At 44.6% G+C, this 26,672-nt stretch overlaps 1 protein-coding gene across 2 annotated transcripts in view; it reads left to right on the top strand.

Annotated features, from left to right (window-relative positions):
- Positions 1–26,672, top strand: part of woc (zinc finger protein without children) — a 114,467-nt gene that overhangs the window by 18,143 nt on the left and 69,652 nt on the right. For both annotated transcript variants that reach the window (XM_050169827.3, XM_055065797.1), the window contains exons 5-10: positions 2,754–2,984; positions 3,733–3,999; positions 7,762–7,959; positions 9,992–10,228; positions 14,570–14,864; positions 15,821–15,993. In XM_050169827.3, the coding sequence (XP_050025784.1) occupies positions 2,754–2,984; positions 3,733–3,999; positions 7,762–7,959; positions 9,992–10,228; positions 14,570–14,864; positions 15,821–15,993 (1,401 nt within the window). The remainder of the gene's footprint in view (positions 1–2,753; positions 2,985–3,732; positions 4,000–7,761; positions 7,960–9,991; positions 10,229–14,569; positions 14,865–15,820; positions 15,994–26,672) is intronic.

The following is a 26,672-nucleotide window of genomic DNA, read 5'->3' as shown; positions in this document are numbered from 1 at the left end:
CTGAAGAATAAAGATAATAATTACGTACTTACGGAATAAGCTGACTATCATCTGCTAATGTTTGGCCGCGGCCACCTGCGTACGAATAGAACTGTAGCCACTCTGCTTATTGGTGTTGTAGCTGTAGAGTCCCGCTAATTTAGACTCGTTTTGAACACTCCACTAGCCTTGAACCACACGACACTTGTGGCCAGACCATGCGCACGCTTGCCAATGCGCATTCACTCTTGGCCGCTCCTGGTTGTACGCCTTGGCAGACCTCGTTTTGTATTGAGCATATTGTAGCACTTCAGTATGTTTAAGTTGGATGCGGCTACTATCCATCGGTCAAGCTGCTGCAGGACAAAGCTGGCCCGTACCACGTAGCATGGCCAGACTGAAGCATATGAGCATGAGCGTGCGCTCAAGCCCCATCGTGCACAAAGCAAACGCTGCAGTCTACCACGTAGCGTAGGTACTGCCGCTGCCACGAGGTGCCGCGATGAGTCTGCTGACTGAGCGCACTGCGGCTTGCTGAGGGAGGACAACTGCGTTTGGCGCTTCGTAGATGCCAAAATCGGAAGTAGTGGTGCCTACGTGAACATCCAAAATCAAAATTGAATTGCGCACCACAGTGACCTTCAGTAGGCGGAGTGTTGTGGCACTAGCCTCCGCAGTGCAAGTCGTTAAGAAAGAGCGGAAGCACTGCGTAGGGAACGTTTCATTGTCAATAACTCTGCTTCTGCTGAATGCATTGAAGTACTCTTTGCGGCAAAGTATTTCTGAAATAGTGTATTTTAACTTCAAATGCATTTCTCGACTTAGAAAGTGGTTCGACGCCCCCTAAACCACCAAAGATTAGGCTGCAATTTTATGCATATGGGATAGCTTGTGACAAACATGTCTTCAGATAAAACGTTAAAACACGCAAGCATGAAAATGAAGCCCAAGGATTAGGCTGCAATTTTATGCATATGGGATAGCTTGTGACAAACATGTCTTCAGATAAAACGTTAAAACATGCAAGCACGAAAATGAAGCCCAAGGATTAGGCTGCGATTTTATGCATATGGGATAGCTTGTGACAAACATGTCTTCAGATAAAACGTTAAAACATGCAAGCACGAAAATGAAGCCCAAGGATTAGGCTGCAATTTTATGCATATGGGATAGCTTGTGACAAACATGTCTTCAGATAAAACGTTAAAACATGCAAGCACGAAAATGAAGCCCAAGGATTAGGCTGCAATTTTATGCATATGGGATAGCTTGTGACAAACATGTCTTCAGATAAAACGTTAAAACATGCAAGCATGAAAATGAAGCCCAAAGATTAGGCTGCAATTTTATGCATATGGGATAGCTTGTGACAAGCATGTCTTCAGATAAAACGTTAAAACATGCAAGCATGAAAATGAAGCCCAAAGATTAGGCTGCAATTTTATGCACATGGGATAGCTTGTGACAAACATGTCTTCAGATAAAACGTTAAAACATGCAAGCACGAAAATGAAGCCCAAGGATTAGGCTGCAATTTTATGCATATGGGATAGCTTGTGACAAACATGTCTTCAGATAAAACGTTAAAACATGCAAGCACGAAAATGAAGCCCAAGGATTAGGCTGCAATTTTATGCATATGGGATAGCTTGTGACAAACATGTCTTCAGATAAAACGTTAAAACATGCAAGCATGAAAATGAAGCCCAAAGATTAGGCTGCAATTTTATGCATATGGGATAGCTTGTGACAAGCATGTCTTCAGATAAAACGTTAAAACATGCAAGCATGAAAATGAAGCCCAAAGATTAGGCTGCAATTTTATGCATATGGGATAGCTTGTGACAAACATGTCTTCAGATAAAACGTTAAAACATGCAAGCACGAAAATGAAGCCCAAGGATTAGGCTGCAATTTTATGCATATGGGATAGCTTGTGACAAGCATGTCTTCAGATAAAACGTTAAAACATGCAAGCACGAAAATGAAGCCCAAGGATTAGGCTGCAATTTTATGCATATGGGATAGCTTGTGACAAACATGTCTTCAGATAAAACGTTAAAACATGCAAGCACGAAAATGAAGCCCAAGGATTAGGCTGCAATTTTATGCATATGGGATAGCTTGTGACAAACATGTCTTCAGATAAAACGTTAAAACATGCAAGCACGAAAATGAAGCCCAATTGTGATAGGAAAGAGTTGATACCCATATGAACCTCCCTGTAGGTTCAGAGCATTTCAGCATGCTCAAAATACTTTCAGGGCTCCCCTTCCATGCACCTTGTTGTGGGTGCATGCCTGTCCTGCTACCTCCGCACTTTCTTTCCTTTTTTTTTATCTAGTTACACTTCTTGTATTCAGTGCTTTAAAGATTTTGTCCATTTATTGACTGTGATTACAGAAAAATTTGCATTTTATTTTTTATTTGTTAGATACTGCCAGCTACCTTTTGGCAGCAGTGGTGGGAGCAGGTATGTAAAATGAAAACAGGAGAAAATATACAGCAGCGACATTGATGCTGCCAGCATATATCAAAAAGAAATTGAGTCGCCAAGGGTACACTGCACTGCAGTGTAGCCTTGTGCCTGACTTTCTGCATTTGTTGAAGCTGGGGACCATGCAGACTTTTCATCATGTCATACACAGTAATACAAGCTTGGAAACTCTTTCGCTTGCTCTTTATACAGTTCTAATCTGCAGGGCTTGGTAGGTAGTTTCCAGCTTGTGTGCTGTTGTGCCTTCTACATCATAGAAATGAGCCTCTCTCAACAGGTGAAAGGCCTCCGCTACCAGGTGCTTTACCAGGGCAAGACACAGTTCCTCTGCTCAGATGTTTGTTTCAAGACTTTTCGGAGCAAGCAGAAGCTGGCGCCAAAGAAACCAGCAGAGCGTGACCGGTGTGCTGCGTGCCAGAAAGAACACACTGACGGCACAGGCTACTACTCGTCTTTTGGACCTTGCAAACCACTTTGTTCTGCTGATTGCTTGGAGAAGCACCAAAAGGTAAACTGACTTTTGGAAAGAAATTTTTTCAATCATTTGATAATGTGCTCTAATTGAAATTTATTTGCAACCACTTGTGATACCCAAATCTTTAGGCACATGAGCAGTTTCAAAAACCATGACTCGCACAATCACATCACTGCGCATAGCTTCATTTGTTTAGTTTGTAATGAGGTCTGTGGTTCTAGATGCCAAAGGTCGGTGCACATGAGTTAACCTGTTTTATTCTAACCTATTCAAGACAGGTTCACGGGATGAGAGAGACGAAGTAATCAACAGCAGGGAAGTGAGGGATGTCTCATGCTAGAGCCTGAGATACCTTGTTTGACTGCTGTTTAGGGGTGTGCGAATATCGTAAACTTTTGAATAACGAATGGAATAATGTTCTATTTGATTTGCTTCTGAAACTATTCAATTCGTATTTGATTCGGTCTCAAAAATCATTATTCGCACACCCCTCCTGTTGATTATTTTATGTTAAGTGTCAAAGCAACCTTGTAAGTCAGAGTAACTAGCCAGGAAACGGAGTCACAGAGTTCAGTTGCGACTGTGATGAGGGAAATTGACAATGGAAAAGAAAAAGAAACAGTGAGGTTATGGTTAATAGAGACATGTGCCCAACAGACACAAACAGCAGACAAATACTGTATGCGTCTTTTGTGCTTGTCTCTCTGCACTTGCATTCATCTTATACCACCAAGAAGTTCGCAACAGTATGCACAATGCCAATGCAATTTAATGCTTTCAGTCGCAGCGCCCTAAGAGGATATGTGCACAATGCCAGCAGTGTGTGGAAGCCACCGAGCAGAAGCCAACGTTTCTTGTCTGGGAGACCATGGAGTTCTGTGCTGAGGAATGTCTGCGCAAGTACCAGAGTGCCAACGGCTCGCACTGCTCTCACTGTCGGTCGACCGTCAACCAGCTATCGCTGGGAAAGTACTGTGTGCGTTTTGGCGCCGATATCCGGCAGTTTTGCTCGGGCAAGTGCCTTGAGGAATTCAAGAGGGGCCTCAAGGTATGTGCCCTTGGTTCTAATTATTCATTACGCTTGGCCCTAACAGGTTTCTTTGACTGCTTTTCATTTCAATGAGCTGATTTTCTACCAGATGGTTGGATTGCAGTACAAACTTCCCAACCATTGAGCTGCCACAGGAGCCATCCTTTTGTACACATTTTTTGGGTATTTGTGTATGTGTGCTGCCATGTCACCCAAATATAATGCGTGCCTTCTTTCAGAGAAAATGGGTCTGGAAATTGCCCTTACGTTACCAAGACCGCAGCATTGGTGACAGCCATCAAATGAAGCATCGATGGCGACAGCTTGTTTTTGTGAAGGTTGCTGTATCTGGAGTAGTATGCTCAGTCAGTCACTTCCAGAGATACTACGTATCAGTTTTGAGAGATATTGTGTGACTCCGCACCGGAGCCATCAAATGTGTTTCTGTTGCTATGCCTAGCCCGCGTTCCTGGCACAGTGCCAGGAACGCTGTCGGTCACATACTTCGAAAAGTCCAATGCAGAGTCGCGTAAAATCTCACAAAAGTGATAGTGGTCTGTTTAAAAGTGATTGCTCGAGAATACTGCTCTTGTATGCTTGGTACTCGTGGCCAGTGAAGCTCAAATGGCACTGACAGCACACCACATTCATTATGAAAGCTCATTAAAAGAAAATTTTGTGAAGCAGGGGTGGGAATACTGTGCCAATTGCATCATTTTGATACTCAAGCAAATCGCTGCACCAAATTGCACCTAAAGCAAAAAAATGACCAAAATTGTGCCATGCTGCACCACAACAGCTTTGGCAGGCATCAGCAAAAGATCACTGGTGTGGTGCAAGGCGTTGTGTTGTTGGTCTCGGAGTGCATGTAAAAGTAACTTTTGTATTCAGGCCACTGTAGGCACGATTGTTCGCCCCCAATTAAGCCATATGAATAAAAGTAAAGGTAGTAACATTCCTTTATTTTGCTGCCCGAGCCAGTGGGGGCAGGTGAGCAAGTCACATGGCGCCTTTTCCATGGAAACCCATGCATGCTGCTGGTTGCACCTTCCGTCTAGTCTTCTTTTTCTTTCTTTCTTTTTTTCTTTTTTCTCACGCCAGCGCCATGGCAGTTGCTCTTGATCGCAGTGTGCAGCCCTATGATTGCAGTGATCACAAGTCCTGACATTGCACTGATCACATAGCTGCGTAGCGTGATTGTCACGATCAGAAAGTGCAGACTGAGAGGGCGATTGGCGCGGGAAGGCATGTGTGGCGAAAGGACTCGGAAAAGGAGAGACCAAGAGAAACAACTGCAAGGATGTTTCAAACTTGATTATTTGAATGGAAAATAAATTTACGTAGGAACTCCCTAATGGGGCGGTTACTTTGTCCTCTGCCAAGAATCCTTAACATGGGGAAGAGGAATGTCACTCCCTTTAGCTTATTGAAGGGTCAATGTGAACTCCAGATGTCTAGGTGCTTCTAGTGAATCTAGTGAGTGGCAAAGCATTGTCAGTCGTGCAGAATCAGGGTTTTTGCTACTTGGCATTGTCACATTACTTGGAAATATCTGAATAAACCGCTGTGGCGTTCACTAACCCTAGCTTCACAACTTCTGTTGGAAGATACCTCCAGTCACTTCACCAGTACTTAATACAAAAATAGTATGAAAAATTAATTTAGGCTCCTCTTTAATACTTGGGTAAGCGCTTGGGCAAGTTTTTAATAGTTCATAGCGGCGTTTTGCGTAGCGCATAAATGACTTTAGAAAAACTACGGAGTGAGTTAGAGTGTGCGCTTTTTCTCCTCTGTACTTTTTCTGAAGCTATTCATGCACTGTGCAAAACACCGTCTTTAAAGGGACTGACAACTGGCCAGAATGTGTTGCGAGACGTTCAGGGAAATAAAATTCCCAAGATTTATAGTGATAGAATCCAGCATGCTGTTCGGGATTTAAGTAGGAAATATAATTTTAAAATGGCAAAGAGAGTCAGAAAAACCAGTAAGTGGCGAGGCCTCGCAGTGAAATCTTGATACTTCAAAAGGAAGTCAAGAGATCACTGTATGTAAGTTGACTGTCATTAAGGACAGACAGTATAATTGTTGCTTAAGATTGCAGTTAGTATATTATTAGACACTTGCGCTTTATTCTATGTGTATTGCGAAGAAAGTCCACGCTAACGAGTGATGCTCGCATCGTCCCACATGCATGGTGGCGTACATGCTGTCGTACGTGCACGAGTATAGCACAAGTTTGCAAGTACCCAGAGTTTTATGATCTCCCTGTGATACAAGATGCCATCGACGAGTTCTGCCGTAAATGGGTGCGTTTTTTACTTTCGTGTCGGCGCCTCTGTCACACTCTACCGACGCCAAGCGCTGCGTCGACTGTCTCCCACTAGTGCCGGCATATAATAGCTATCGCGCTCACCTATCACAGTTTTCTGCATGCTTCCAGTGAATGACTTCATCCGCTTTGCAGATAGAAAAATTCCGATAAAAAATGTTCCATGGCGTTTTCCGCATTACTACTTCATGATTAGATGCTCTGGCCGGTAAGCGTTCCATTGCACTAAAGAAAGGGGGTACCATGAAAATTGGTTGTCAGCCCCTTTAACACTTGTTTAATGCTTCAGAATGTAAGGTGTTTTAAGTGTTACCCCACTTCATTTAATTAAAATTTGCGTGCTACAGACTGCTCCAAATTAGGATTTGTCTGCTACAATGTGCTCCAGAATAAAATTTCATGTGCTCCATTGCTACAAAATGACTTGAGGTATTCCCACCCCTGGTGAAGGTAACTATTCTTCTTTTTTTTTTTATGAATGTGAGGCATGTAGCATTGAGGTGTACTTTTATTTTATTACTTTATCTGCAAAAATTTGGTGCACATTTAATCAGGTAAATACGGTAGATGTGGCCCTAGGAGTGTTAGCCATGTTGCATATTGAACATGTCATGTTGAACATGTAATTAATAACGCTAATCTCATGCTTACATTTCTACGCTGAAATTTTTCATCCGTTCTCTCCGATTTAAAGATTAAATTGTACATAACTCTTGTTAGATCAAAATTAGAATATGCTTGCTCTATTTGGGATCCATCTAGCTCCGCATTAATCACCGCCCTTGAATCCATTCAGAGTCGCGCTGCTCGATATGTGCTCTCTAATTACTCTAGCTTTGCTTCAATGAAAGCTAATTTAGGTCTACTGATGCTTAATTCATGCTGCAAATGCTTCCGTTTAAACCTCTATCACAAAATTTTTTACACTAACCCAACACTTAAAAATGATCTTTTCCTTCCCCCAGATTGCGTCTTCTCATCAATCGATCATAAACTCAAGGTTAAAATTCTGTTATGCTGCACTAACACTTGCCGTGCCTCTTTTTTGCCACAAACAAGCAGTGACTGGAACCACTTTCCCGCCTCCGTCGCTGCAGCCTTCAAAGTTGCGATTAACAATTTATTGTTAGAACACTTCTCTCTGTAATGCCCTCGGGCCCTGAGAGTATGAAAACAAATAATGAAAAATGAATAAGTGCCACTCACGACCATGGTGGCGAATGTGTAACATCCTTTCATCTGGATTCGAGTGCAGGACGACATAGCCTTGTTAAAAAACCTCTTACCTGCAATGTAAAAAGCAAGGAAGAGGTTCTTTTTTTTCTTTTCCTGTTTCTCTTTAGACTGCATGGCTGTTTCTACATTCTTTAAGTCCCCTTGTTGTCCAAAATGCTGTTCATTGACTGCAATGAGTTTGGTCTGCAGCAGTCCCCCTAAACCTTCATGTGCAGGTGTGCTGCCTGTGTCAGAAGGACCTTACCAAACAGGCGGAAGGCTTCCTGGCGCCTGTCGGAGAGAAAGGTCACTTCAAGGACTTCTGCAGTCAGGAATGCCTCGAGCGGTATGAGCGTATGAATGCATTCAATGCGGGCAACCTGGTGGCTCACAAGTGCTCGGCATGCAGCACTGAATCGACCACCAAGTACCAGGTGGGTGCTTTGCAAGTGTGTTTCTTTTTTTTTTTTTTTTTTTTTTTTAGTGTGGAACAGCTGCAAAGCTGCAGGGACATGACAAGATGCTCACCCACAGCCGTCATGGCTAACATTTGTGCATCACATCAAGAAGAGAGTTTGTGTGTATATTTTATACTAATCACCTTAAACTAGTCTCAAAGTTTTGATAGTCTTTGTGCCAGTGGAATGCTCGTTATTGCAGTACACTATCTTTAAAACAAGTTTGAAGAGACCCTGTAAGTATTTTTGCTTACCCTAAGTCCAGCTTACAGCCTCAATTTCAAGGGAGACTGCAAAGAAACTGTTCAACTCATTAGAGAATTGATCACAAATATGTAAGTATATGTTGAAGGGAAGCCTGCAATGTTGAGGCTGAAAACATAGCTTTGAGCTTTTTTATAATGGATGAAGCCACCTTTCCTGGTAGAACATGTACTGTATAAGTGAAGAGCTATTTTGGAGGTTGTAAATAATTATTGGAAAAGGTGCTAATGATGTGAGCCTGGTTGGTTCAGCATAGAACACATTCTGAGCTCTTGTTTCAGTTGTGATGTGTGGGCTGGATCATAAGTGCACTGAACATAACATACTGTATAGAAAGACACAGTGTAAAGGTAAACCAGCACTTCTTATTGTTCACTTTTTTGGTGTGTCACTTGCTGTGCTTAAAGATGCCCTCCAGCACTATTTTGGCTGTAAAGTATCTTGCCTCATTATCTTGTTTCATATGTTGCTTCATCTATTGTTTCAATATATCACTTCATATACGTTGCAAAGCACACCCATATGAAACCCACCAAAAGAGCATTTAACTTGTGTCATATTCTGTCTATGACTTTCGAACCTCTTCCTTCTGCTTTACACACCTACCCGTACTGCATTGCCTATGACATACAGTCAGTTCGGTGAACTGCTTTCATTATCAGGTGCTGCATTAGGATTCAGCAGCTTTCCTGTGTAAGTTCAGGCTGAAATTATTGCATTGTCATATACAGTGAACTCTCATTACAACGGACCCTGATAATCCGGAAAATACTGTGCGTTTTATCCGAAATCCGTAATATCAGAAACCCCTCACTTCCGAAACATTGGTCACTATGTGTAACAAAGCTATTGCAAAGAGTATGTGACGAACATCTACGTAAAGAATAAGTAAAAAAAGTTGCACTTTCACCCGAGAGGTGAAGCATTGATTGCGATAGTAATTTAGTAGACAGCTATGTGAAGTAAGGACAGTAGTTTTATTGGCCTTATAGAGTTGTAAACATTCACTTACTAACTAAATTAACAAGCATGGTGTCACGGAAAGTTGCTGTGAAAACATTGGAGTGAGGAAGCGCAGTAGAAGCAGCGAGCGAATTGACCTTCATGCTGTCGCTCGCTTCAACGTGAACTAGACGTTGAAAGCACGGCGCATACAAAGCTACCGGCACTGGGCGGCATACTTTGGCCACATCGCAGACCGCTTTCAAGATGTGGCACCTGCGTGGGCGCACACTTGTCCACATCGCAGATCGCTTTCAAGAGATGGCGCATGCGCAGCCGTGCCATAAGCAGCAGCTGCCAGAGTAAAACCGCCCCCTCTCCCTCGCTCCCCCCCCCCCCCCCCCCTTGATGTGTGTCATGCGCGAAAGAAGACGGTGCGCTACCGCCCCTCCTTCCTCCCTCACGCATGCAATATTGAGCCGCGGTCATCAGCTGGCCCTCGCAAGTCGGTTGTCAGCCCGTGTAGACACAGCAAAAGTCAGTTTTATCACCCAATTTTGGCAAAAATTGTCACTAATTTCGTCCACTGTAGCCGATAGTCCATTGGAGTACGGTCTGTTAAATGCGAACTTCGTTGCATTAATAAGATAGGTAGAGCAAACTAAGGTTGAGATATGGGTTCGTTATATTCGAAAGTCTGTTGTACGCAGGTCCATTGTAACGTGTGTAGGCTGTATTTTGTTTCCATAAACAAAAGTCAGTGGAGGGACTGTCTTATAGAATATTGTCCGCTTTCTTGCAGGTGGACTACAGTGATGCATCCCATCGTCTGTGCAGTGATGCCTGTGTGTCAAAGTTTCGTTATGCAAATAAAATCAAGATGGTTGTTTGTGAAAACTGCCATAAGTTGTATGACAACACAGACGACAAGTCCAGTTCTCTGTACTATGACAACGTCTGCCTGCAGTTCTGCACTAAAGCCTGTGTGAACCTGTTTGTGCTGTCTCACAGGAAGATAGTACCCTGTGCGTGGTGCAAGGTGAGTTTCAAGGCTGTCACAGCTTCTGTACTCTACCTGTCTTACAAAATTTCCATCCATGGTGTGCTTAACCTTTTGAGGGTTGATTTTTTTGCCATATGCGACCGCCCAGGGTCGATTTTTTTTATTGCAGATTCCAATTCTTCTTAGGGACCTATTTCTAAAAAAATTTACCGCAATTTTTCTACGGTGGCCGTAAAGTGAGAAAAATATATTTTGCGTTGGTATATATGTACTCTTCATTTATAAATAACAACAATAAAAAGAAATAAACTTATAAGAATGAAAAATTTGGGGCGTCCTTATACACATAGTTCAAGGCCTTGAATGTGCGCACGTGAGAATATTTCGCAAGGCTCAAATTTTCCTGCTCGTACACTAATATCGAATATGTGCATCCATAGCGTAATCGAACTGGGTAGGTGCACGCACTCAAGAAAATTGTGTGGTTGTGTGCCCGTCAAAAAAGCACAACGTGTGACAGACTTCCGCTAATCTTCATCTTATCGCCAACCAGAGGTGTTTTCGCGAGTGTCAAAAATAAAAGCAACGAAAGCGCATGCATGGCGGCATCCATCTTATGCGCACCGCTGTGAGCACTAAACAAGCGAGAAAGAGGCGGTTGCCCTTTGAGCGATTAGTAACAAGATAGCCATCAGTTTTGCAAGTGCAAGAAGCCGAAACCGCCCGCGGAACAAAAGCTGAACCGCCGCTCGCCTGCACGCGAGCGGTAATATATAGACGCGCAGGAGCAAACTAGTGCTAAAACAAACCATGCAATGACAATTGAGAGAAGGAGGAACGTGAAAAAAATTCCCTGTATTCTCACATAGTGGCAGCACATGACAGAAAAGAAGAAGTTATGAAATTGGCGCGCTTTTTAAACGTACAGACGGCGCCGTAAATATACGGCATCGACCATTTTCGGACTTGTTCGCGGCGCCGTATATTTACGTCATTGACCCTCAAAGGGTTAAAACACTTTCAACACAGACGTCTGGTGGCATTCCCTTTCAGTTCAGAATTTTGTCTTGTATGCAACAGCAAATCACATTTGAAAAGTTGTAATGCCACCACATCTAAGCTGCACAAATCCAGACAGGATTATTCTTTGATGCTAGGGTTCAGTTGAGCTCTGAGTAGCCTGCAGTATTTAATGAATTGTAGCACCGTCATTTAGCCACAGGAGTTGCAACCTACAAACCCACTTGTTGGTACTGTTGAACAGCTAGCACTACTACGAAATTTATTCTGTTGCATTGATGTTTATTAAGACCTGTATCACAGGCTCCTAGAACAGTCCTGCATGGTAGGCTCTTGCCAGTAAGCATTTATGAATGCAGTCGAATCTTGTTCATTCAAACTCGCTTAATTCGAACTTACGGTTTATTCGAACAGACGCTGCGGTCCCGTCAAAGTTCTGTGTATTCCAATGTGCGAAAATGCCCGGTAATTTGAATGCGCAAGCATTTGCAACGGTTAATTTGAATGTTCAACACTGACAATGTTCTCAGCTGGGCGCCAAATCACGCAGTGGTGCCCCCCCATCAGCATTACTCTGGCCCCGCTACAGAGGAAAAACTTAGGAGAGACCCTCAATGCCGTGCGCATGGTTCCGTATAAAGTCCAAGGGTGATGACACCGTCACCGTGGGCCCTACACTGTATATGCGAGGGGAGCCAGCGATTGCGGATCAATCTCGCCCATGCGAAAGAGACGGAGCGGGTAGGAAGCATGCCGTCTCCTGTCATGCACGAGGCATCCAACGTTGCGAGGAACTGGGGGGAAAGTGGGAGGGGGGGTGCTCTACTCCGGCTGCAACTGCGCATGTGACGGCTGCGCACTGTCGTGCGGCAGTATCTTGAGAGCCATCTGCGTTGGGGGCAGTCTAAGTGCATTGGTGGCTTGTAGCTTTGTGCATGCTGTGTGTTCTCAGCGCTCGCTTTTCGCTAAAGCGATAGACAGCATGAATGCCACTTCACTTGCTGCTGCTGCCGCATTTCCTCACGCCAGCGTTTCAGCGGCAAGTTTCCATGATCACCGAGTGAGATGCGTTCATGTTTGCTTGTGCATGCGTGACACCACTGTTTGTTAATTTAGTTAGTATGCCTATGTTTACAAGTTTATATGGATGATAAAACTACTATCCTAGCTCTGTAAGCTGTCCACTAATTTGTTAGGGCAATCAAAGCTTCGCTTTTCGAGCGAAACTGCAACTTTTTTTTTACAATGTTGAGTCTAAACCGAGATGTTCTGATGGAAAGGTTGTCGGAGACAGTGCGCCACATCCGATTCTGTACAACAAGTTGGACAGGATGTAAAGGCAACACCCAACACCTCATTATCCTTATTTCTTGCATGCGGCAATGCCGCAACAGAAGGGATCACACCAACATGATTATGATCAGTGGCAACGACTTCGCCATCTTCATAAGACATGACGCGTTAAAAACGCAGGACGAAGAATGTAAATGCAGCGCTGATCTGTCAGCAGACGAAGGAAAAAGCCTGCGAACACGCAGAAGGCAGCAGCGGCGGAGGCCCAGTCTGGCTTTGGCAACTCCACCGTGACAGTCTTAGGTGGCAGTAAGGGTGCTTAGTGTGGCTGGGGTAAATGGCGCTATCTAGCAAGCTGGCAGGAAAGCGAATCCGCTTCTTTCCCACCCCTTCACCCAGCTGCGCTCCCCTTGCCCTGCCTTTTAACTCCCTCGTAACTCCCTCACGTTTGATGGTCCCCGTACGCGTGTGCCTCCGCACCGGCTTAGCCCGCTCTCTGAAGTTTTGTTTTCTGACATTATCAGGAAGCAAGCGTCGACTGGCACAGGCAGTTTCATGGTCATCGCTCGCTCTGTGCTTATGCGCTGCGATATTTCACGACTCGCATCCTTTGTGCATCGTGCTATGGTGCACAGGTACTCCAAGAAAGGTCCTCTTTTTAATTCAAACAAATTTTCTGGTCTCTTTGAGTTCGAATTATCGAGATTCGACTATAATTTCAACACTAATTGGGAATTCCAATCACTGTCATGTGCAGTCAAGATCATGTTGAGAGTTATGCTTCCATGCGTACCGCACATACTGCTAGTGGTCACCATCAAGTGGTGCCTTGCCTATGTCATCATCATCACGGTCTGTCAATGCTAGGTTGCCACTATGGTTACAGTAGGATAGTGTGTCACGAGGCCAAGTTCACTGCAACATTGTGACATTTGATTTTATCACAATGACACGGCATGATGACACTCGACACAATGTGAATTTTTTGTGTCATCGTCAAGGTGCTCATAAACTCGTTTCTAGTCAGAATTTTTGTGTTTCGACTGGCATTGGTGCATTCAGTAGCATTCAGTGGCATGGGTGTGCCCAGGGTGCATTCCGCACTAGCAGTATACAAGACAGCAGTCCTGGAATGACGGAAAGCCCAGAAGTAAAGCTTTATGTCAAGTAAAGCAATTGTGTATAACATTGTCGTTATATTTCTAAAAAAATTGCTTTTGGTGACTCTGGCTGTCCAACTTTGCCACTGCACAATGTTCTAGGGTGGGCATGAAAGTATCCTCGTTTGCAGCTTGTGCAAAAATGAATGGGCAAAAGACTGTGCACTATCAGGTTTTGTTACCATTGCTCCACAATAGTAATCTTATCGCCTTCAGGGGCCACTCAATTCTGTCTGTTCAATATACAGTTATATACTTTCATTGCATCTTCATCATCATTAAAGAGCAGTAGAACAAACTTATGATCTTGAATTTTACGTCTAGTTTTGATGTGTCCAGAAATGTTTTCTGTCCTTAACTATCACAGATGCTTGAGGTGCGAAAGTGATATCAGCTATTTCATGTGAATGTTGTTTGGGCAACAGCAGGCCACTTGAAAAATCTGCCTAGTGCAAATCATTACTCAAAAACAAGGAGAGAACCCACTACATTACAGCATGCTGTGTAGAGTTTGCCTTTATACGAGAACACTCTTTATTTAAACAAAAGCTGCATAGGCAGCTGCTTTAGAGTTTTGAGCCCCCATTTACATGGCAACCAACAGTAATGTTGACATTGCTGTATAGGGTACAATGATACACAATGCCACTGCAAGCATGCAGTCATCTGTTTCGTAACTCTTTTGACTAACACATCATTAATTTTAGAGTACAGGTCCAGTCAGACGTGTCTTAAGGTGTTTGTGGTGTGTTACAGAAGTTGTCTTCATTAGTACTTCTCACTTTTAGCCATGTTCTTGGCATGTACAGTTGTACACCCAGCACATGAAGGTGTCATTGTGTTATTCATTAGGTGTTATGCAAGTGTAGTGCATGTGGTGAGAGGTCTCTCTGTCGTCTCACAGGTGAAGAAGTACAACTTTGACATGATCGAGCGAGTGGAGTCGGCCACAACCAGTCACCTCTTCTGCTCACTGAACTGTGTGAATCTGTTTCGTGTGAACCAGAATGCATCGTCATCACGCATCATTCGCTGCGACTTTTGTTTCAAGATGTTGCCTGCTCAGTACCACCTCACCATGAGTGATGCTTCCATACGCAACTTCTGCTGCTACAAATGCGTCATCACATTCCAAAACCAGTTCAAGAACCTGCCTCTACTGACCACCACATCGCCCACTGTTGCCCAGCCCACAGTAGGTGAGCAGTGCATACTGGCTCTTGCTGGAATCTGCTTGTTCATAGATAATGTGTAGTTCTTCAGAAATTGACAGCTTTTTACCTTTATGTTAGTTTGAATTGGCTCAGAAGAACGTGCAGAGGTACTAGGAACCACTAAAGGAGCATTTTTAAGCACACAATTTTCATTTGCTTTTGTTTTCACTCTTTAGCTTTATTGAGGTCTAGTGTTCATGGTCATTACTGTCAACTCACACCAATTCAAAATGATTTTTCTTTGAATTGTCTAAAGTTTAATGCCACATCACAGGGGCATCTCAAAAGCCTATAGTCTATTTACATGATGATGCGAAGTAGGTGCTGTTAAATATATAGCTGCAATGGTGGTTTTGTCAATAACTTGCTGAGTCTACGAAGTTGTGCAGAGCTCTATAAAATCTTAAGAGGCCTTTGAGGCAGGCTGTGCTGTAAAGGACGCATTCAGAGAAAAGTAACAAGTGGCCATTTACCCTGTAAAAATAACTTATTCTCTTGGCATCAACAATGAACATCACTCACGCACCATGACACAAACGTTGCAGCCAGCACCCTCAACATTGCCACAACACTCAAATAAATCTGAGCAGTGAAAATTGTGCAAATGCAGCTATAATGTAACTAAATATATTACTGTGACCTACAAGGGAACTTGCCTGATGAGGACAAGTCCCCTTTCTAAACTATAATTGTTTGTTTTTCTACAGCTCTTGTCAACAGACTAAATAAGAGTGGTGGGATTGACTTGTACATTCTAGTTCAGTATGTTTGTGGCAATACTAGCTGCTAAGGTAATACGTATGGAGGCATCCATGGTCTGCCAATTTGGACAGCGTTTGAGCTGCCTTTTGGCTGCCAGATGTCCACCAGGATGCTCGTTGGTCATGTTTTGTCTTCAGCACACCACCGTGCAGCAGTGTGAGACAATTGTATTGTTGCAGGCAAGAGCCAGACTACCACTGAGACAGGCAGCACCACCACGCCTGTGATTACCAACATACGTTCACTGGCCCCGGTGCCAGTCGTCCCCACTTCTATGCAGGCAGCTTCCGAGATTAGCACTTCGGCAACAAATGCAGTACGGACACCACCTGCTCTCACGGCCATGCCAAAGGTGGGACACTTCTTGAAGTAATGAACCTCTGCATTCATCTTGTACCAAGTTACATTGGAAGAGAGAGTTTTTCTGTCCATATGTATGACACAGTATACTGATTGTATTGTATAAATAGGTATGCCTGGTATACTTGACTCTTTTGGCTAAGCTGCGAGCTCGTTTGATCTCAGATTTTGTGCAGAGGAGCACTTTTGCCAGCCTTCATAGAAGTGCTGAGGAACCCCCTCCCCAAGCCTCAGGTCTAGGTGTATGGATAATGTATAAGTCAGCTGGGTATGTGCAGTGTATCAGATCAAAAAATTAAAGCAGTATCACAGAATCTCATTTCTTTAAATGGATAATCAGTGCATGGCATTATGCCTTTTAGGGTCAGCCTTAATTTGCGTGCTGTACGGTTGATCCTTGATCACAGATCTTGCAGCTGCAAATGTTATTAAAGAAAAAAATGTCATTACATTCAGGCCTCTGGTCAGGCACATACCCAGGATATATTTTTTGGGGGGGAGGGGGCGAGGGGGGGTACCTTCACTAGTACAGATTTGAATAATGCCCACCCTTCTCTCTAAAGACATGTAAACCTGCAAGAGAGAAATGAAAAATTTTGAGGATGCTTAAGCTTCGCCTTTAAGAGTGGAACGCGATAGCATTCAAAGACCCCCGACTACTTTTCATGCTTTCTGGCAACTGCAGCTTATGTAATCGTAACGTTTACCAGGAAACACTGATGTCGAATGCTATGCATGAAGGCAATCCTTCTGGTAGAAATGCGGCCTTTTGCCTGGGTCGATCTCCTGTTATTGTTTTGCGCTTATAATAGTTCAGTCTGAGAAGAGCTAACATAAAAGATATGAGCTGTCAGCGTTTTTCTTTCATTACATTTGTTTGGGGGCTGCCATTTTCAAAATTCTGAGGAATAACTTTGTAAAGAATGAAAGACAAGGTATGAGCAACTTTGGTGGTAGATGAGTGGTTAGGTATGCGTGGTATTCTTTTTGCCAAAGCGACGTTCGATGCTGGATCTTTTGCAACACGGGACCCTTAATGCTATCGCGTTAAAAGGTGCACCTCACAGGTATGCTGCGAGATACATCGCTCCTTTACTTGGCAAACAAGGAGCCACATCAAATGGGCTCACGCAGAAAAGAAGCACAGGAAGAAAACTGTCATGAACAAGTAAACAAGTGAAAGCATAAAATAAAGATTTCTGGTAGCGTTTTTTGAATTAGATATGGAAGAATTATAGAGAAATATATATTTGCGGAACAATCACAGTTCTTTTCGATCCCTCGTTTACTGCTTTACCAAGTGCCAAAACCGACTTGTATTGTTATTTGGGAAGTTGCGTAACGATGCGTGGCCACTAGTCCCGTACATACGTGTAGAGTGCAGGATGCTTGCGGTTCTAGACGTGCTGCGCCCACCGCGGAAGGTTAGAAAAACACCAGCATAAACACAGCATAGAAGTGGCTATGTCGGGCGGCTCATCTGATAACTGTAGAAGCGCCATTGAAAACACACGGAATTATTCTCCGCTTCAGGCGGCATTTTCTCTACTTCCTTTTTAAATCAAAAGATGGTCCGTAAGTATTTTTTGCAAACAACTGCTAAATTTGAAATTTTTCGCTTTTCATTTCTGTTTGGCTGTTGCCTCTGCTCTCTCATTTAGTAGATAGCTTAATTTCTCAACTCCTTGCAGCTCTTGTTTCCATTTGCCAGTTTTGCACGAAAAGTGCTGTACAATTAGGGAGAAAACCAGACAAGGTAATTGGTGACAGTCATATTGCTTATGGATTTAATGGTTATTGCAGGGTTTGGTGATAGACGCTGTTTTGCATGATATTATTTTCCACCTTGTCTAACCCATATCGCGAGTATATGGTTCTGAGGATCTGCCTGCATCACAATGAGCTGTCACTCGAGGAAATAATGAAGCAAAAGGAAAAGTTAAATGCAACTGCTGTTTTCTCCAGCCGCAGCTTGTTCCACAAGCATACAGACCAGCTGACTATGAACCGAATCCCTTTCCTGGTCCCTGGATCAGTCTAAACAAAGAAGGTTGGAACTAATGAAGCGACAGTGATGCGCACGTCCGTTGAATAGATGGTGACAACTGAACGCATCTCGAGTTGATCGCACGGGCACCGAATCGATGAGAAAACTGGCCTTCACACCCCTGGAGATGCCAATAACTACTGCCATCCAAAAAGAGTGAAAAAGGCAGCAAAATGTTGTGCTGAATAGCTGTCATCTCAAGATTGATTTGGCAGTGCTTTAGGAATGTGTGGGAGGAGTGGTGGTCTGGGGGCGGGGGGGGGGGGGTGTATGCTGCTTGATGTTCCCGGGGAGGCCCTGGCCGCTCCCTGGATACGTGCCTGCCTCTGGTGGTACAATGAAATTCATTCTTCATGCTCCTATTGATTATCAGCGTTGTGAATAGACACGAGTACAATTCTACAAAAATTCAAATTTTAATTATGTCAGCAAGATGTTAGGCTTGTGTTATTAGTAAGCTAGACAGATATAACCAAAGCAATGTGGCTGCAGCATGAGCATGAGTGATTACTGTTACTGCATTAAACTGTCCAAAATCAAGAAAGGGGCTGACAGATGGAATAGCACACTGTGGTATAAAGTTTGTAAACAGGGATAAGGTGCCTCAGAAAGGCTGGCCACCGTTTCGATAGGAGGGCCTATCTTCGTCAAAGGCGGCCTCGTCATCCTCGGGCATGTTAGTTTTAAACGGTGAGTGCAGTGACGTCACGTACGGGTGTTGTCGCTCGCGGCTGGTATAAAGGGAGAGACTTCAGAGGAAACAAGCGCTGTCGTCTGACTTCTGTGAGCTTCGTTCCCAAGAAGGGGGGACAAGAGCTGAAAAGTGGGAGTGCAGGGAGAAAAGAAAAGAAAGAAAGGCACAGAGAGAAAAAGAAAAAAAAGAGAAAAAGGGGGAGAAGCCAGGGTGACACCAAGACAGAAAAAAACAAAGGGAGTGAGAAAGAACAAGAAAGAGGGAAAAATTTTTTTAAGAAAGAGGGGGCCTGGGAGCACGTTGGGGATGCGGGAGGTTAGGAAGCATTCAGGGGTGTCGTTGGCGGCATGTTCTTGTGGCATTAGAAGAGACGGTCAGGCAGTCAGTGCGCGAGTAACACAAAATAATAAAGAAGGAAACATGAGTTGAAAGAGTGACTTGAGTAACATAGCAGCAATACGTCGAGTAATTTTGAAGTAGTTAAGATGGCGACGAGGAGTCTGCGGTGCAATGTATGGGGTGACTGAAAGGCAGCGGCATGGTCTTTCAAGGGGCATTGCCCCAGTCGCTCAGCATAGGTGTCGTTACGGCGGCATCCAGAAATGGCGATACCCTGGGTTGAGGCGCCGAAAAAGGCATGTTGACTTCGGTATGTGTTGGTGAGGGGGTTTCATAAAAGATATAAAGAAAAAAAGAAGGGGAGATCACCGCTTCCTGATTGGCTGCTCTCTCCGCCCCGCTGTCACAAATTTTGCATACTGCCACTTAGTGACGTTGCAGCAACCGAACAGAATGCGTATCGAACAAAATATCTCCGATCGTGCCCATGCACTCTTCATTCATGAATAACAACAATAAAAAAGGAAATAAACTTATCAGAATTAAAAATTTGATGCATTTTTATGCACATAGTTCAAGGCTTTGAAAATCTGCACACGAGAATGTTTCGCAAGCCTCAAATGTTCCAAAGCGGTCACCCTTTGAGCGATTAGGAACGAGTTAGACATCAGTTTCGCAGGTGAAAAAAGCCGAAACCGCCCGCGATGCAAAATCCAAACTGCCGCCCGCCCGCGCGCACGGCAATGCGCCAGCGGTAGTATATAGATGCGCGGGAGCAAACTAGCACTAAAACAAACCATGCAACAAAACCCGAGAGAGGGAGGCACGCGAAAAAATTTCCCTGTATCCCCACATAGTGGCAGCACATGACAGAAAATAAAAAGTTAGGAAATTGACGTGCTTCTTAAACGTACAGACGGCGCCGTAAATATACGGCATCGACCATTTTCAGACTTGTTCGCGGCGCCGTATATTTACGTCATTGACCGTAAAAGGGTTAATGGCCTAGTGAAAACAATTCGTCCATAGGCCGTACAAATCATGTCCCAATGTCCATGCACCATTTCGGATACAAATAGGATATCTGTTGGACGTCAGTCTCGGATATCCTATTACGAATGTCCTAAGGATATCTCACATGGACCTGTTCCTGATATTCTACCATGAACGTCCCTAGGTTATATCCAACATGGACCTTTTTTTTACATGCACAGGAGTATTTGTCTTCCAATTGAAGCTATGTCTCATGAGTTTCCTCGTAACAGAATTATGTTTTCTCGCATTTTCAAATTACAATCCAAAGCTATCATGTCTGCAGCTCGTGTTTACATCATACTAGGAATTTTCTGATGCAATTTACTTTGAAAACTTCAATTAGTTCAATAAGGCAATTGCGCTTGGCAGGAGGCTTTGAAGAATGAGGAGTATGCCACACTTCTGCACATGTGCATGCATGCGTAACATGTGTACATAATTTATCTGTTCTTGGTGCATGGGTGCTCTGCCCATTGCATCTATTACACAATGTGTGATGTGACCGTGATTTACATTATGGCGAACATGTGCAAAAGGCCCTGGCATACGTCCGTAAAATGTATGCAACACTTCCACATAATGTCCCTCGCGGACATGTAACGGATGTCTGCAAGAAACGGAAAGTGTGGCCAAACGGTCATGTGTGGGACGTTCGCAGGACGTATTTGACGCATCCCTATGATATCAATGTCCTCGAAGTGGATGTCCATAAGATATCCGTAGGACTCCATTGTTGTCACTATAAAAGTACAGCATTTCACAACATGGGCACAAGCTCATGGTCCATGTAATCTGGAACTAAGTGCTCAAAATACAGGCATCACAGAGTACGAGGACACACACAAGAGCTGGTGCGGTGCAGAACGTTGCTATGTCGAATAGTTTTCCACACTTAATGCAATGACAGCATTAATTACTCTGGTAATGGGCACAAGAAATATGAACTGCATTACAAAAGTCCTGCTGCTTGCTTTGCTTCAGCAAATCTTAAACCCCGTAACAACGAAAGTAAGTTTAAATTAAGCAGTTACATTGTAAGGTTGTTCTCTCCTTGGCACACCTTTCAACAGCTAGCACATTAAGTGATGCCTTCAATTTAGTTCTATTCAGTTCAATTCAAGTTTATTACATATATTAGGAATGATACATAGTTGTGCTTATACAGAAGGAGGTCCCGGGACCTCCTGTGCAAGTAAAGCGAGTAAAACTACAATGTAAGAGAGCAAAGCAAACGAAAGAGAGTATGTATATATACATTACAAAAGAAAAATACATATATAAGTGCATCAATAAGATTCACTGGTAGATGGATTATTTATCGTTCAAAAACGGAAATTGTTTCAGGTTTTTCTTAAATATTTGCAGGGAAGATACAGATTTCATACGAGTGTGTAAACTGTTCCAAAATGTTATTGAAAAAAAGAATGATGTGGATCTACCATAATTAGTATGCATACTAGGCAAGAGCAAGTTATGCTGGGTAGCAAAGCGAGTAGAATTAGGGTGGAAGAGTGCATTTTGTGGGAAAATGTCTAAAGTGAAGCCATGGTTATAAATTTTGAAGAATTTAATGTCTATGCTATAAAAATAAAGGCTGGACAAAGGCAAAATATTAAGATCAACAAAAATGGGAAAGGAAGGTGAATACCGTGGGGCGATTTTAATAATGCAAACTGCTTGTTTCTGGAGTTTAATTAATGGGGAGAGGTGAATGGAGTATGTATGACCCCATGATAAGATACAGTAGTTTATGTGGCTGTATGTAAAGGCATAATGTAGTGTTGTAAGTACATGGAGACGGAAGTAGAATCTGGTTTTGAGGACGGCACATATGCCAAGAGATATTCTAATGCAGACTGATGAAATGTGTTTATGAAACCGAAGAAGGGTGTCAACAATGACTCTGAGAAAAGTAACATGATCAGATGAAGTAAGAGCCTGGTTGTTGATGAAAAGACAAAAAGACATATTTTTTCTGTTTGGTGAATGAAAAAGCAAAAAGATGATTTATAAAGGCTAATTAATAGCCAGTTTGCTGCTCACCACTGCACAAGAGAAATTAATATGCTTGTAAATTCGAAATTAAAACATTAAGGTCAGGGCTGTGAGCAATGATGGTGGTATCATCTGCATATAAAATACACTTAGAGTGAGAAAGGCAAGAAGACAAGTCATTAATATATGTTAAGAAAAGGGGTCCTAAAGTAGATTCTGTGGGGAACACTTTTAATAATATATGAGGGATTAGAAAAACAATCGTCTACAACAAGCTGCCGTCTATTAAAAAGCTTTTCAGCTGTATTAGCGGTGGCCCAACAATACCGTAATACTCAAGCTTTAAAAAAAGAATGTTATGGTCAATAGAATCAGAAGCTCTAGAAAAATCTATAAACACAGAGGCTGAAAGGTCACCATGACCAATGTGAGATTTAATATTATGCGTGAAACATGCGATGGCAGCGTCAGTAGACAATCCTGAGGGGAAACCAAACTGATTTGATGATAGTATGTTAAATTTCGTATAGTACTTGTGTAGTCTTGTTTCAATTAATTTCTCTAGAACTTTGTCAAGGAAGGGAAGATCAGAAATTGGATGGCAATTTTCAGATAAAGATTTGACACCTTTCTTCCAGACAGGTATGATCTTCGCAACCTTGAGTCAGGAACGACACCAGAACTAAAGTGAGGGTAAATATGCAGCTTAACATGGGTGAGATTGCAGAACAAATTAATTTGATGTGTTTTGCGGGGATGTCCAGACCAGGGCCAGTTGATTTTGAACCTTGGATGATGGATTCAGTTTTCTTTTCTTCAGGGTTTGTGGGTTGAAGAAAAAAAAGATTGTGGTTTACGGGTGAAGGAAGGAGAAAAATCAGGACTGTCAAGGAGTGTAATATGTGCCGAAAAGTAATTACTGAAGGCATTAGCTATCTCATTCAGTGATGTCATTGTTGCACTATTTTATAGATAGTGATGTAATTGTCGCTCCATGTGACTCAGACTTAAAAACTCTTTTACCAACTGCCATTTTCTTCTAGTATTATTACTGCATTGTTGAATTTGATCTTCATAATAGCGTGCTTTGCATCTTTAAGAAGTGTGGATAAAGTATTTGAATAATGCTTACATCATGCTTTAAGCTAGGTGTTGAAAGGCTGGCGCATTTGTTTTTTGTGGAGGTTGTCCTTTCTTCTTATACAACATAACAGAGAAGTTGACAGCCAGGGGGAAAGGGGAGCATGATAACGTCGCTATGAGGACAGTACGGTAGTGCATGATCTCACGGCAGTATAGTCTACGCTCATTACAACAGACCCGTGTGCAACAGACTTTTGGATATAACGGATATTTCAGCCTTAGTTTCTTTTACCTATTTTATTAATGCAACGAAGTTTGCTTTTAATGGACTGCACTACAAAGGACTATTGGCTACAGTGGACGAAATTAGTGGCAATTTTTGTTAAAATCGGGCGTATAAAACGAACTTTTGCCATGTCGACAAGGGCTAACAACTGACTTGCGATGGTCAGCTGACGATCGCGGCTCAATATCTTACGCCTGAGGGAGGGAGAAAAGCGGGGCGGAAGCACGCCATCTTTTGCGTGCGAAGCACAGACGTGGCTGCTGTTAATGGCGTGGCCACGTGGGCGCCGTATCTTGAAAGCGATCTGTGATGTGGACAAAGTGCGTGCCAGTGCGGGCACCGGATATTGAAAGCGATCTGCAATGTGGACAAAGTGCGCGCCAGCACGGGCACCGTATCTTGAAAGCGATCAGCGATGTGGACAAAGTGCACGCTACCGCGGGCACCGTATCTTGAAAGCGATCTGCGATGTGGACAAAGTGCACGCTACCGCGGGCGCCATATCTTGAAAGCGATCTGCAATGTGGACAAAGTGCGTGCCAGCGCGGGCACCGTATCTTGAAAGAGATCGGCGATGTGGACAAAGTGCATGCCACCGCGGGCGTGCCGTATCTTGAAAGCGATCTGCAATGTGGACAAAGTGCGCGCCAGCACGGGCACCGTATCTTGAAAGCGATCAGCGATGTGGACAAAGTGCACGCTACCGCGGGCACCGTATCTTGAAAGCGATCTGCGATGTGGACAAAGTGCACGCTACCGCGGGCGCCATATCTTGAAAGCGATCTGCAATGTGGACAAAGTGCGCGCCAGCACGGGCACCGTATCTTGAAAGCGATCAGCAATGTGGACAAAGTGCACGCTACCGCGGGCACCGTATCTTGAAAGCGATCTGCGATGTGGACAAAGTGCACGCTACCGCGGGCGCCATATCTTGAAAGCGATCTGCAATGTGGACAAAGTGCGCGCCAGCACGGGCACCGTATCTTGAAAGCGATCAGCGATGTGGACAAAGTGCACGCTACCGCGGGCGCCATATCTTGAAAGCGATCTGCAATGTGGACAAAGTGCGTGCCAGCGCAGGCACCGTATCTTGAAAGCGATCGGCGATGTGGACAAAGTGCACGCTACCGCGGGCGTGCCGTATCTTGAAAGCGATCTGCGATGTGGACAAAGTGCACGCTACCGCGGGCGCCATATCTTGAAAGCGATCTGCAATGTGGACAAAGTGCGTGCCAGCGCGGGCACCGTATCTTGAAAGCGATCAGCGATGTGGACAAAGTGCACGCTACCGCGGGCGCCATATCTTGAAAGCGATCTGCAATGTGGACAAAGTGCGTGCCAGCGCGGGCACCGTATCTTGAAAGCGATCGGCGATGTGGACAAAGTGCACGCTACCGCGGGCACCGTATCTTGAAAGCGATCTGCGATGTGGACAAAGTGCACGCTACCGCGGGCGCCATATCTTGAAAGCGATCTGCAATGTGGACAAAGTGCGTGCCAGCGCGGGCACCGTATCTTGAAAGCGATCAGCGATGTGGACAAAGTGCACGCTACCGCGGGCGCCATATCTTGAAAGCGATCTGCAATGTGGACAAAGTGCGTGCCAGCGCGGGCACCGTATCTTGAAAGCGATCGGCGATGTGGACAAAGTGCACGCTACCGCGGGCACCGTATCTTGAAAGCGATCTGCGATGTGGACAAAGTGCACGCTACCGCGGGCGCCATATCTTGAAAGCGATCTGCAATGTGGACAAAGTGCGTGCCAGCGCGGGCACCGTATCTTGAAAGCGATCGGCGATGTGGACAAAGTGCATGCCACCGCGGGCGTGCCGTATCTTGAAAGCGATCTGCAATGTGGACAAAGTGCGCGCCAGCACGGGCACCGTATCTTCAAAGCGATCAGCGATGTGGACAAAGTGCACGCTACCGCGGGCACCGTATCTTGAAAGCGATCTGCGATGTGGACAAAGTGCACGCTACCGCGGGCGCCATATCTTGAAAGCGATCTGCAATGTGGACAAAGTGCGCGCCAGCACGGGCACCGTATCTTGAAAGCGATCAGCGATGTGGACAAAGTGCACGCTACCGCGGGCACCGTATCTTGAAAGCGATCTGCGATGTGGACAAAGTGCACGCTACCGCGGGCGCCATATCTTGAAAGCGATCTGCAATGTGGACAAAGTGCGCGCCAGCACGGGCACCGTATCTTGAAAGCGATCAGCGATGTGGACAAAGTGCACGCTACCGCGGGCGCCATATCTTGAAAGCGATCTGCAATGTGGACAAAGTGCGTGCCAGCGCGGGCACCATATCTTGAAAGCGATCGGCGATGTAGACAAAGTGCACGCTACCGCGGGCGTGCCGTATCTTGAAAGCGATCTGCGATGTGGACAAAGTGCACGCTACCGCGGGCGCCATATCTTGAAAGCGATCTGCAATGTGGACAAAGTGCGTGCCAGCGCGGGCACCGTATCTTGAAAGCGATCGGCGATGTGGACAAAGTGCACGCTACCGCGGGCACCGTATCTTGAAAGCGATCTGCGATGTGGACAAAGTGCACGCTACCGCGGGCGCCATATCTTGAAAGCGATCTGCAATGTGGACAAAGTGCGTGCCAGCGCGGGCACCGTATCTTGAAAGCGATCGGCGATGTGGACAAAGTGCATGCCACCGCGGGCGTGCCGTATCTTGAAAGCGATCTGCAATGTGGACAAAGTGCGCGCCAGCACGGGCACCGTATCTTGAAAGCGATCAGCGATGTGGACAAAGTGCACGCTACCGCGGGCACCGTATCTTGAAAGCGATCTGCGATGTGGACAAAGTGCACGCTACCGCGGGCGCCATATCTTGAAAGCGATCTGCAATGTGGACAAAGTGCGCGCCAGCACGGGCACCGTATCTTGAAAGCGATCAGCGATGTGGACAAAATGCACGCTACCGCGGGCACCGTATCTTGAAAGCGATCTGCGATGTGGACAAAGTGCACGCTACCGCGGGCGCCATATCTTGAAAGCGATCTGCAATGTGGACAAAGTGCGCGCCAGCACGGGCACCGTATCTTGAAAGCGATCAGCGATGTGGACAAAGTGCACGCTACCGCGGGCGCCATATCTTGAAAGCGATCTGCAATGTGGACAAAGTGTGTGCCAGCGCGGGCACCGTATCTTGAAAGCGATCGGCGATGTGGACAAA

This window comes from Dermacentor andersoni, chromosome 6 (genome assembly GCF_023375885.2).
Source record: "Dermacentor andersoni chromosome 6, qqDerAnde1_hic_scaffold, whole genome shotgun sequence".
Classification (NCBI taxonomy): domain Eukaryota; kingdom Metazoa; phylum Arthropoda; class Arachnida; order Ixodida; family Ixodidae; genus Dermacentor; species Dermacentor andersoni.
The sequence above is the reverse complement of the archived record's forward strand: the minus strand, read 5'-3'. Positions and strand labels throughout refer to the sequence as shown.